We start from the raw sequence: 13,347 nt of genomic DNA, 5'->3' as shown, positions 1-13,347 counted from the left end.
GGGGTTTCCAATTTTTTAGTATTTATTTATTTTTTTGTAGTTTTAGTAGAGGCGGGGTTTCACCATGTTGGCCAGGCTTCTCTTGAACTCCTGACCTCAGGTGATCCACTCACTTTGGCCTCCCAAAGTGCTGGGATTACAGGCGTGAGCCACCGTGCCCGGCCCAATTTATTAGTATTTAAGATAATGTGACAGTGAAAATCTTTGTGCATAAAACTGCCTGAATTGGCCGGGCGCGGTGGCTCAAGCCTGTAATCCCAGCACTTTGGGAGGTCGAGACGGGCGGATCACGAGGTCAGGAGATGGAGACCATCCTGGCTAACACAGTGAAACCCCGTCTCTACTAAAAAATACAAAAAACTAGCCGGGTGAGGTGGCGGGCACCTGTAGTCCCAGCTACTTGGGAGGCTGAGGCAGGAGAATGGCGTAAACCCGGGAGGTGGAGCTTGCAGTGAGCTGAGATCCGGCCACTGCACTCCAGCCTGGGCGACAGAGCGAGACTCCGTCTCAAAAAAAAAAAAAAACAGAAATGGGTGAGGATAAAGGTAGTTTCAAGGCAGTTTAAACAAATTGCCACGTTGATGAAACAGGTATGCCTAAATGGTTTCTGTTTCCACCAGCATGGTATGCAGTAGTTGTCTCAGTGGGCCTCGGACCTGTCTTGAGTTGTCTCTCTTAACTTTTCTTGTAGAGGAGGCTATTTAGGAGTTTCTGGTTATAGTCAAATCCAGCTAAGCCAGCTAGTCTTTATTATTTCTATTACCCAAGCCTTTCACATTGCCTTCTTTGGCTCGCTCTTGATTTTCTCTTTTTGAATATATTCTTGTTGTAGAAAAATTTAAAAATATATACAAAATTTAGAAAACAATTACGTGTATATCTTTATGTGTTCCTGTGTCTCCCAACCTTTTTTTGTTCATTATTCTATTAATTCAGTGAATCAATATATATATATATTTTTTCTAAGACAGTCTCGCTCTGTCACCCAGGCTGGAGTACAGTGGCGTGATCTCCGCCCACTGCAAGCTCCGCCTCCTGGGTTCACTTCATTCTCCTGCCTCAGCCTCCCGAGTAGAGTAGCTGGGACTACAGGCGCCCACCACCACGCCTGGCTAATTTTTTGTTATTTTCAGTAGAGATGGAGTTTCACTGTGTTCGCCAGGATGGTCTCGATCTCCCGACCTCGTGATCTGCCCACCTCAGCCTCCCAAAGTGCTGGGATTATAGGCGTGAGCCACTGCGCCCAGCCTTAGTGAATCAATATTTATAGAACATTTACTATGTGTCAGGCATAGTACTAGGCACGAGGGCTTTGAGGCTGAACCAGGTACCTGATGCTCCTCAAACAAGACACATAAAAGATGTTTGTGGTCTCGCTGGGGTAGTTCAGACAAAAGGTGAACACGAACTCCTTAGTGCAACCGGTGCAGTGAAAGAGAAGGACAAGGTGCTGTGGCAGGTGGAGCTGCCTTGGCCTGGGAGTTCTCCATTCTCTCTCCCTCACAAGTGGGCTACAGGGTGTTGTCTCCTGGACCTGTTCTCTGGAAAGCCCCTCAGCTCACCCTGGTCTTGCTGGAGGCCTCTGCTCCTGTGTCCTGAGCTCTGAAGGCCCCTCCTTGAATGTGTCTCTGTATCTGGGCCCCTTCTCTGGCCCTCCTGCAGCTGATGAGAACTGCTTCCTGCTGCCCACTTCCGAAGCATCTGGAAACATGACCTGGACAGAGATATCCATGGCACTGGCTTGAGGGCTGGCATTGAGTACCCATTCTAGAGCGATCCCTCCCACTCCTCCCTGGGCACTCTCCTGGCCTCAAGGATAGGGAGATCCCGGGCCTGACTGGGGAAGCTGTTGGAGAGGGGTGAGCAGGAACCAAGAGGCAGAGATGGGGGCTGCTGTTGCTGTTGCTCAGCACTTAAGGCTCTGGTACGAACTGGAGTCCAGATTAGTACCCGAGACAAGGGGATTGCCCTAAGGACAGCTTGAAAGAGCACCCTGGGGGACCCCAAGACTCTCACAAGGTCCAAGAGAGGCCTTTGACAATTCCCATGCCTTCAAAACGCAGGCTGTAGTTTGAACTGAGTTTCTATTTCATTTTTTGAGAGAGAGTTTCACTCTGTTGCCCAGGCTGGAGTGCAGTGTCGAGATCTCGGCTTACTGCAAACTTTACCTGCTGGGTTCAAGCGATTCTTGTGCCTCAGCTTCCCGAGTAGGTGGGATTAGAGGTGTGTGCCACCATGCCCAACTAATTTTTGTATTTTTTTTTTTTTTTTGTAGGCCAGGCCGGTCTCGAACTTCTGACCTCAAGCGATCCACCCGTCTCAGTCTCCTAAAGTGCTGGGCTTACAGGCATGAGCCACCGTGCCTGGCCTGAACTGGGTTTTGATCACTATCATGGTCTGTCACTCTCCTGCTGGGTGACCTGGAGCCAGTGATTGAGACCCAGCTCCAAGCATCACCAGAGTCAGCAAACTCCAAACAAATGGACTTGATTAATTGCCCTTGATATAATACAAGATTCTGATGTGAGCTAATACTAACAGGCACCTACTATGAGGCAGGGCCTGTGCTAGGTGCCTTCTAGGGATTTAACCCAGTTAGTCCTCACTGTAAAACAAATGAGGCTCAAAGGGGTGCAGTGACATGCCCAATGTCATACAGCTGGGTAAGTGGTGGGATTGGGACCCCATGACGATGCTTGTTGAAAAAATAAATGGGTGGGTGAAGGAAGCCCTGAATGTTTACCTCTAGCGTCTCTCCTAACCTCCTCTTCCTAGCTTCCTCTCCTAAGCTCCTCCCTCCAGGCCTTCTCCCTGCCCCAGGGAAAGCAAGGCTTTATAACAGAGGCTACAGGGAACATACCCAAAGGCATGTTGACTTTTTTTTTTGTCATTTTTTTTTTCTTTTCCTTTTTGTGGAGAACGGGGTCTCGCTATATTGCCCAGGCAGGTCTCGGACTCCTGGACTCAAGCTATCCTCCCACCTCTGCCTCCCTAAATGCTGGGATCACAGGCGTGAGCCACTGCACCTGCACCTGGCTTTTTTTTTTTTTTCTTTCTTTGAGAGGGGGTCTCACTATGTTGCCCAGGCTGGACTTTAACTCCTGGGCTCAAGCAATCCACCCACCTCTGTCTCCCAAAGTGTTGGGATTGCAGGCATGAGCCATGGCACCTGACTTTTTATTTTATTTTATTTGTTTGTTTGTTTATTTATTTTTGAGACAGAGTTTCACTCTTGTTGCCCAGGCTGGAGTGCAATGGTGCAATCTCTGCTCACTGCAACCTCCACCTCCCAGGTTCAAGCGATTCTCCTGCCTCAGTCTCCCGAGTTGCTGGGATTACAGGCATGCGCCACCATACCAGGCTAATTTTGTATTTTTAGTAGAGACCGAGTTTCTCCATGTTGGTCAGGGTGGTCTTGAATTCCCGACCTCAGGTGATCCACCCACCTCAGCCTCCCAAAGTGCTGGGATTATAGGCATGAGGCACCGCGCCCGACTGGCTGACTTTTTAAATGGTGATATCTTTGGCCCTGAGGAAACTGGATGGGGAGGAGGGTCTTCTTTATGCTCTTCAGTTCATGCTATTTGGCACATTCAAAAAGAGGCTGGCAGGGCGCGGTGGCTCACACCTGTAATCTTAGCACTTTGGGAGGCCGAGGTGGGTGGATCACTTGGGGTCAGGAGTTTAAGACCAGCCTGTCCAACATGGTGAAATCCCATCTCTTCTAAAAATACAAAAAAATTAGATGGAAATCACTTGAACCCAGGAGGCAGAGGTTGTAGTGAGCCATGATCACACCATTGCACTCCAGCCTGGGTGACAGAACAAGACTCTTGTCTCGAAAAAAAAAAAAGATGCCGGGCCCGGAGGCTTACACCTATAATCCCAACACTTTGGGAGGCTGAGACAGGCAGATCGCTTGAGCCCATGAGTTCAAGACCGGCCTGGGCAACATGATAAAGCCTTGTCTCTACAAAAAAATAAAAAATTAGCTCGGTGTGATGGCACATGCCACGCCTATAGTTCCAGCTACTCAGGAGGCTGAGGCAGGAGGATTGCTTGAGCCTGGGAGTTCAAAGCTGCAGTAAGCCATGATCATGCCACTGCACTCCAGCCTGGGTGACAGAGTGAGAGCCTGTCTCAAAAACAAACAAACAAACAAACAAAGAAACATATTTGATGGAAAGAGGCTGACAGGTGTGATGGAAGCTTAGGATGCAGGCCGGGCGCTGTGGAGGGGCATGGAGGGAAGCCCTGAGTAGCTGTCAGGAGAATAAAGCTGGGCTGGAGGCTGCAATGGGAGTTTGGAGGCCATGGAAGGCACCTAGAAGAGCAAGTAGGCAATTCTGAGTTTGCTCACCCTGTAGCTCTTTCCGTTATAGAAGCCAGCATTGTTTTTGGGAAGCTTCTCTTCTCCATTCAGCCCATGGGTCTCAGTGGAGCCACCTGTCACCTCTGTCTCCATTGTATCAAGAGATCTAGACCACTCCTCACTGCCATGGTGACTGGTTCAAGGATGAGCATCTAACCACAATCTGGGCCAATGACAGTGATGCTAGAGACTTGCTTCAACTATTGCAAAGAGGCTCACTTCCTGTTGGAATGCTAAACCAGAGTATGTAAGATGGGAAGATGTAATCTTGGAGTGGCCAGGGCAACCCCTGCCATCTTGCAGGGAGAGCTTGCCTGAGAATGAATCCAACACAGAGCAACATAGAGCCAAGAGATACTCATTTAGCACCTTGATCTAGCCATACCTGAAGTCTATGAATGCATTTGTCAGTTACCCAAACTGATATATTCTATTTTCTGCTTAATCCAGTTTGAATTGGGTTTTGTGTCCATTTTTAACAGAGTCTTAATTAAAGCAGCTGGGGAGGAAGCCTGGGCAGGGGAAGGGAAATGTGCCAACTAGGAGTGAATGGATCAGAACATTGGGTGCAGGTCCCTACCTGGCTGACTCCTGGTATGGTGGGCTCAACACCAGCCCGCTTTATGGTGATCCTCAGGCCAGAGCTTGGCTGGGTCCCTGGAACCTTGATTCTACCCTCTGTGTACATCTGGGTGTTTCTATTGTCCATGATGCCAGAGCCAACACAGGTGCCAAGTGAGGGGCATCAGCTACTGTGCTCCTACAGGAGAAATCCAATCAAGCTTCCCACCAAGCCCATCACCTAACTGCTGCTTTAGGAGCCCATGTGGAGCCTGTAATGTAGACAGCGTGGCTGGAGGGAAGAGGCAGGGCCAGGCCTCACAAGGAGAGGCATGCCTCAAAACCAGAGAGCTAGCCACGTGCCATTTAGCCACATGCTTTTCCTAGTTCTCACAATGACTCTAGGGGCTCTGGAAGGCACAAGACTTGCCCAAGATCCAACACCTGCTAGGTCGCAGACGAGGATTTGAACTATGGCCTGTTGAATCCCAAAACCCAGGCACTTTCCCCGTCTGCGACATTCCTAAAGGGTATTCTTTGGCATACTGGTCCCTTGAGATGCTCCATGGGGTTCCAAGGCTAAATGCCTTTGGAAAGTGCTGTGATAAGCAAAATGATACAGGCTCTTTCCTGTGCAACTTCTCAGAGCCTTTAAAATACTAATGAGCCTTTTAAAGAGAGTCCAAGAATGTCACAGCTGCTCCTGCTATAGATGAAAACTCCATGTTCTTAAATGGAGCTAAGGAACAGGAACTGGGGACATCTGTCCATCTGTCTCAGGGCCCCGAGGTCTCCAGTGGCAATCTGCAGGTCACCACAGCACCCACACCCTGCCCTGGACACATCCTTTCTCTTTCTTTTTCTTTTCTTCTTCTTCTTCTCTTTTTTTTTTTGAGACGGAGTCTCACTCGGTCGCCCAGGCTGGAGTGCAATGGCACGATCTCGGGTCACTGCAACCTCCACCTCCTGGGTTCACGCCATTCTCCTGCCTTAGCCTCCAGAGTAGCTGGGACTACAGGCACCCGCCACGACGCCCGGCTAATTTGTTTGTATTCTTAGTAGAGATGGGGTTTCACCGTGTTAGCCAGGATGGTCTCGATGTCCTGACCTCATGATCCGCCCCCCTCGGCCTCCCAAAGTGCTGGGATTACAGGTGTGAGCCACTGCGCCTGGCCTTCTTCTTCTTTTTGTTTTTGTTTTGTTTTGTTTTTTGTTTGTTTTGAGACAGAGTCTTGCTCTGTTGCCCAGGCTGGAGTGCAGTGGTGTGATCTTGGCTCACTGCAACCTCTGCCTACCGGGTTCAAGCAATTCTCCTGCCTCAGCCTCCCTAGTAGCTGGGATGATAGGCGGCCGCCACCACGCCCGGCTAATTTTTGTATTTTTAGTAAAGATGGGGTTTCACCAGGTTGGCCAGACTGGTCTTGAACTCCTGACCTCAAGTGATCCACCCGCCTCAGCCTCCCAAAGTGTTGGGATTACAGGCGTGAGCCACCGCACCTGGCCATTTCTAAAGGCTTTCTTACTGTCTTTCCTCCACCTCTTTCATCCAACCTCATATTCAGCTGTGCCACCACTCCCTACACAAATTTTCTGTTTTAATCCAGGCAGGCTCCTGCAATCCTAGTCCCACAGATCCCAGCCTCTGTGCCCACCTCCCATTTTTTCTATCTTTCTAATAGCCCCCAACCCAGTCTTCAAGCTCCTCCCTCTTCTCCAAGTTTCCAACCATGTGAACTCTCTCTCCAGCCACTGAATTCCTTTGAGGCAACATCAGCGCCATTTCTATGGGTACATGGATCCCCTTTCACTGTTAACTAGTTTCCAGGAGTAAATCCTAACCCCACACCCCTTCCTCCCATAGTGAGACCATATGACCTTGAAGATCTTGATGGTTCTTCTTCCACTTTATATCATGCAGGCCCGCCAGCATCCATGGAGGAATCTTCTATGTGCTGGAAATCTTTGTAAACAGTATTCTAACAGCCCCTGTGAGGTCAGTGGGTTCAGCCCTGTTTTAAAGATAGGGAAATTAAGGCTCCGAGCAATGTCTTGTCCAATACCACATGGCCAGTCTGCAGAGGAACTGGATTCAAACCCAGGCCTGTCTGACTCCCACGGCCGCCCATCTCACCATATCATTTTGTCTACAAAGAAGCTTAAGTCATTCATTCATTTCCTCGTGCAATCAATAACCATTTAATGATATGTGCCTGTGCTAGGGACGTCAGGCCTTGGGGGATACACTGGGTGTCCTGACGGTTCCCACAGTTTACCAGGGACACAGAGGAAGTGCACTTAATAGCTGCTGACTCAAGTCCCCACTTCCTCTTCCTGTCCTCCAGGTCCTTCCTTCAGTTAGAGCTGCACCCCTACCATGCAAACCAGACCTCAGCTGGTTTGGTGGGGTGACCTCCCACCCCCGGAGCAGCTCTGGCCTCACAAAGCACCAGGCTCTCACCTGGAGCAGGAAGGTCAGGGCTGTGGCCAAGTTCTTCTTTCTTCCCTTGGAGTTCCTTGCCCCTGCCCAGCCTCTTTCCCATTAGGGTTCCCCTAACCATTCCCGCTTCCTCTGAGTCTTCCTGTCTCAGGGGTGGATGAACCACCTAGGGAAAATCTCCCCCCACGCCCCTCAAACACCCCCCCCATTGTCCACTGTCTCTGCCTGAGAATGTGCAGGCTCAGACTTGGACTTCTCAGGCCTCAGTATTCCACAAACTGAAGTTTTACTGAAGTTTTACTGGAGCCCAGAGGGGTTCCAGCCCCCATCTGTCCACATCTGGAGCTTGCTAACTGTGAGAAGCTAGACAACGAGGGGACGCCCCAACGCTAGTTAGAGGGGCTTGGAATCCAAGGGCAGAACTGGGAGAGAAGTTGACAAATATCGACTATGTCTCCCTTTCAGATCACTTGGGACCCTTCTTTGTTCGCAGCTGTATTGAAATGTAACTCACATATCATACAGTTCACCCATTTAAAGTGTTACAATTCAATGGCTTTTAGGATATTCACAGAGTTATGCAACCCTCGCCCTAATTCTAGAACATTTTTATCACCCCAAAAAGAAACCCCACACCCCTTGGCCATCATCCCTAATCTTCCCACCCCAAACCCAGCCCCAGGTAACCACTAATCTACTTTCTGTCTTAGTGGATTTGTCTATTCTGGACATTCTGTATAAATGGAATCATACAATATGTGGTCTTTGGTGACTAGCTTCTTTCACTTAACATCATGTTTTCAAGGTTCATCCATGTTGTAGCACATATCAGAATTTCACTCCTTTTTATGGTTGAGTAATATTTCACTGTATGGATATACCCCATTTTGTTTATCCGTTAGATAGAAATTTGGGTTGTTTCTTCTTTTTTCCTTTTTTTTTTTTTGAGACAGGGTTTTGCTCTGTCACTCAGGTTGGAGTGCAGCAGTGCAATCATAGCTTACTATAGCCTCAAACTCCCCAGCTCAAGTGATCCTCCCACCTCAGCCTCTGAGTGGCTGGCTGGGACTATAGACGCATGCCACCATGCCTGGCTCGTCTTAAAATTTTTAAAATTTTAAATAGAGGCGAGGTCTCATTAGGTTGCCCAGGCTGCTCAAAGTCCTGAGCTTAAGTGATCCTCCCGCCTTGGCCTCCCAAAGTGCTGGGATTACAGGTGTGAGCCACCATGCCTGGACTGTTTCCACATTTTAGCTATTATGAATGCTGCTGCTATGAACATTCACGTACAAGTTTTTATATGAACATACATTTGCATTTCTCTTGGGTATGTATCTAGGAGTGGAATTGCTGAGTCATATGTCAACTCTATGTTTAGCTTTTTAGTAATTGCCAGACTTTCTCAAAGTGGCTGTATCATTTTACCTTCTTACCAGCAGCATATGAGTGTTCCAATTTTTTTGCATCCTCTCCAACACTTGTTATTATCTGTCTTTTTATTTTTTATTTTTTGAGGCAGGGTCTTGCTCTATCACAGAGGATGGAGTGCAGTGGTATGATCATAGCTCACTGCAACCTCCAACTCTGGGGTTCAAGGGATCCTCCCACCTCAGCCTCCTGAGTAGCTGAGAGTACAGGTGCACACCACCACACCTGGCTAATTTTTAAATATTTTGTAGATGGGAATCTCACTATGCTGTCCAGGCTGGTCTTGAACTCCTGGGCTCAAGGGATCCTCCTGCCTCAGCCTCCCAATATGTTGGGATTACAGGTGTCAGCCACTGTACCTGGCCTTACTTGTCTTTTTTATTATAGCTATCCTAGTGGGTGTGAGTGTAAAGTGTTATCTCATTCTGATTTTGATTTGCATTTCCCTAATGGCCGATAATGTTGAATATCTTCACGTGCTTATTGGCCATTTGTCTGTCTTCTATCTTCTTTGGAAAAATGTCTATTCAGAGCCTTAGCCTTCATCCTTTTTTGTTTTTTGAGACAGAGTCTTGCTGTGTTGCCCAGGCTGGAGTGCAGCAGCCTAGTTCCAGCTTACTGCAACCTCTGCTTCCCATGTCCAAACAATTCTCCTGTCTCAGCCTCCCTAGTAGCTGGGATTACAGGTGAGCACCACCATGCCTGGCTAATTTTTGTATTTTTAGTAGAGATGCAGTTTTGCCATGTCGACCAGGCTGGTCTCAAACTCCTGACCTCAGGTGATCTGCCCACCTCAGCCTCCCAAAGTGCTGGGATTACAGGTGTAAGTCACCACACCTGGCCCTGTTTTTTTTTCTTCCAGATAGGGTCTTTACTCTGTCCACAGGCTGGACTGCAGTGGCATGAACGTGGCTCACTATAGCCTTGACCTCCTGGGCTCAGGTAATCCTCCCATTTCAGCCTCCCAAAGTGCTGGGATTACAGGCATGAGTCACAGCACCCAGCCTCCCTTTGTCCATTTATATTGGGTTGTCTTTTTATTGTTGCATGGCAAATGTTCTTTATAAATTCTAGATACATGTCCCAAATCATATATATGATTTGCAAAATTTTTCTCCCATTATGTGGATTACATTTTCACCTTTTTGTCTTTTGAAGCACAAAAGTTTTAAATTTTTGTAAAAGTTCCATTTATTGGCCGGGTGCGGTGGCTCACACCTGTAATCCTAGCACTTTGGGAGGCCGAGGTGGGCGGATCACAAGGTCAGGCGCTTGAGACCAGCCTGGCCAACAAGGTGAAACCCCATCTCTACTAAAGATACAAAAAATTAGCTGGGCGTGGTGGCACGTGCCTGTAATCCCAGCACTTTGGGAGGCCGAGGTGGGCAGATCACCTGAGGTCGGGAGTTCAAGGCCAGCCTGACCAACATGGAAAAACCCTGTCTCTACTAAAAAAACAAAATTAGCTGGGCATGGTGGCACACGCCTGCTATTCGGGAGGCTGAGACAGGAGAATTGCTTGAACCCGAGAGGTGGAGGGTTGCAGTGAGCCGAGATCGCACCATTCCACTCCAGCCTAGTCGACAGGGTGAGACTGTGTCTCAAAAAAAAAAAAAAAAAAAGTAAATAAAAATAAAGACTACAGATAGGGTGCAGTGTATACTGCTCAGGGGATGGGTGGACCAAAATCTTACAAATCACCACTAAAGAAACTACTCATGCAGGGCAAGGTGGCTCATGCCTGTAATCCCAGCTCTTTGGGATGCCAAGGGGGATGGATCACTTGAGGTCAGGAGTTTGAGATCACTTTGGCTAACATGATGAAACCCTGTTTCTGCTAAAAATACAAAAATTATCTGGGCATGGTGGTGCGTGCCTGTAATCCCAGGTACTTGGGAGGCTGAGGCAGGAGAATTGCTTGAACCTGGGAGGTGGAGGTTGCAGTGAGCAGAGATTGCACCACTACATGCCAGCCTGGGCAACAGAGCAAGACTCTGTCTCAGAAAAAAATTTACTAATGTAACAACAACAAAACAAACTAAAAAAACCAAAAACCAAAAAACAAAAAAACCTTAGTCATGTAGCCAAATACCGCCTTACCCCAGCAATAACCTATGGAAAAGTAAATAAATAAAAAGGTTTGAAATCAGGAAGTGTGAGTCCTCCAACTTTGTTCTTTTTCAAAATTCTTTGGGTATTGAGTGCCCCTTTTATAAGTGGTTTCCTCATCTGAAAAATGGGAGAATTTCTCTTGGAAATATCTATGATGGCAGGAAAATACAGCAGAGAAAGGTAAGCGACGTATCGTCTATACGTCTGGAGGCTGTCAGGGAAGGCTTGTTCACATCACACCCCACCTTGGCCCTGCACCTACCAGAAATCAGATGAGTCACAGTGAGATTTTCCACCCCTGCTCACCACCTCGTACACAGGATGGACTCTGTCTGAGCCTATACTTTGCCCGTTGGCTCGAATTGGATTTGTTTGGTATACAGGGTAGTTAAACTGGGAATAGATGGCAGGTCCAGTTATTCTCAGCAGCAGAGGTTTAGGAACGCATATCAGGAATGTCCAGCCACGTGGTTAGGTCTGAGAATAACGCAAGGGGCTGGCTGACCTCCAACTACTAGACAGTATCATTTCCCCCAGCTTGTCACTGGTTCAGTGGCCCCCATTACACAATGAGGATAACAATCGTTGCCTTGCCAACCTCACAGCGATTATTGTGCCAGGGTACTCTCTCCCAGAAAGCCTTCCCTGACTGTCCCCAGACTGTGTGGGTTTTCTTCTCTTTGCTCCCACACCCCCTGTGAATTTGCTTCATTATAGTATCTTTCATTCTGCGTTGCCAAAGACTGCTTTTCTCTCTTGTCTCTTCCAGTCTGTGAGCTCCAGGATGGTAGGAGCTGGATTGGCTGCATCTCAGTGACCCTGGTACTCAGCATCTGGCATAGAGTATGGGCTCGATGACTGTTTTTGTTAGACTGAACAGAACTGACAGTGCTCTGAATGGCTGGGTGCGGTGGCTCATACCTGTAATCCCGGCACTTTGGGAGGCCAAGGTGGGTGGACCACCTGAGGTCAGGAGTTTTAGACCAGCCTGGCTAACATGGTGAAACCCCGTCTCTACTAAAAATACAAAAATTAGCCAGGCATGGTGGCACATGCGTGTAGTCTCAGCTACTTGGGAGGCTGAGGCATGAGAATCGCTTGAACGTGGGAGGCAGAGGTTGCAGTGAGCTGAGATTGTCCCACTGCACTCCAGCCTGGGTGAGAGAATGAGACTTAGTCTCAAAAAAAAAAAAAAAAAGGAAAATAAGGCCAGGTATGGTGGCTTATGCCTGTAATCCTAGCACTTTGGAAGGCTGAGGCAGGAGGATCTGTTGAAGACAGGAATTCAAGACCAGCCTGGGCAACATAGCAAGACCTCTGTCTCTACAAAAAGTAAGAAAATTAGCAGGGTAGGGTGGTGCCTGTAGGCCCAGCTACTCAAAAGGCTGAGGCAGGAGGATCCCTTGAGCCTAGGAGTTTGAGGCTGCAATGAACGATGATTGCACTGTTGCATTCCAGTGTGGGGTGAGAGAGAGAGAGAGAGAGAGAGAGGGGCCCTGTCTCAAAAAAAAAAAAAAAAAAAAAAGGAAAATAACCAATATTTGCAAAAATGTGAAGAAACTGAAACCCTTGTGAATGTAAATGGCGCTGCTGCTGTGGAAGACAGTTTGGAGGCTCCTCAAAAAGCTGAACAAGGCCAGAAATGGTGGTTCACACCTGTAGTCCCAGCTACTTGGGAGGCTGAGTTGGGAGGATCACTTGAGCCTGGGAGGTTGAGGCTGCAGTGAGCTGTGATCATGCCAATGCATTCCAGCCTGGGCAACAGAGTGAGATGCTGCTTCAAACAAAACAAAACAAAAGCGCTAAACATAGCATTATCCTATAACTCAGCAGTTTCACTCCTACGTATACACTCAAGAAAATGGAAAACAGGACTTGAACAAGTGTTCGAACACCAATGCTCATAGAAGCCTGATTCCCAACGCCAAAAGGTGATAACATCCCAATTGTTGACAGATGAATGGATAAACAAAATATGGTATATACATGCAATGGAATATTATTAAAAGGAATGAAATTCTGATCCATGCTACATGAACGAACCTTGAAAACTTGATGCTAAGTGAAATAAGAGACACGAAAGCCCAATATTGTATGATTCCACTTATAAGAGTTATCTAGAAAAGGCAAATTCATAGAGACAGAAAGTAGAACAGAGGTTACTAAGGGATGGAGCAGGAGGAAATGGGAAGTTATTGCTAATGGGTATGGAGTTTCTGTTTGGGATGACGAAAAGTTCTGGAAAGCATGGTATAGTTGCACACTATTGTGAATGTACTTAATTTCACAGTGCTACACACTTAAAATGGTAAATTTTATGTTATGCATATTTTACAATAAAGATGTAAGTGATTAGATAAATCCTATAATAAAGAGCTTATAAAAAATAAGTAGAAATGGCCAGTGCGGTGGCTCACGCCTGTAATCCCAGCACTAG

General features: G+C 47.6%; 1 protein-coding gene across 2 annotated transcripts in view; it reads right to left on the bottom strand.

Annotated features, from left to right (window-relative positions):
* SPATA21 (spermatogenesis associated 21) overlaps window positions 1–11,464 on the bottom strand; it is a 48,360-nt gene extending 36,896 nt beyond the window's left edge. Inside the window, exons 1-3 of one of the 2 annotated variants that reach the window (XM_023193509.2) lie at window positions 11,173–11,464; window positions 6,809–6,942; window positions 5,048–5,132 (exon numbers count right to left, since the gene is read on the bottom strand). In XM_023193509.2, coding sequence (XP_023049277.1) covers window positions 5,048–5,081 — 34 coding nt within the window. In that variant the 5' untranslated portion in view covers window positions 5,082–5,132; window positions 6,809–6,942; window positions 11,173–11,464. Of the gene's footprint in view, window positions 1–1,562; window positions 1,715–4,952; window positions 5,133–6,808; window positions 6,943–11,172 lie in introns of both variants that reach the window. The other variant, XM_023193508.2, reaches the window with a different exon arrangement.
* Window positions 11,465–13,347: the final 1,883 nt, after the last annotated feature.

Source organism: Piliocolobus tephrosceles, chromosome 1, assembly GCF_002776525.5.
Source record: "Piliocolobus tephrosceles isolate RC106 chromosome 1, ASM277652v3, whole genome shotgun sequence".
Taxonomy (NCBI): Eukaryota; Metazoa; Chordata; class Mammalia; order Primates; family Cercopithecidae; genus Piliocolobus; species Piliocolobus tephrosceles.
This window is presented reverse-complemented; position numbering and strand designations above follow the sequence as displayed.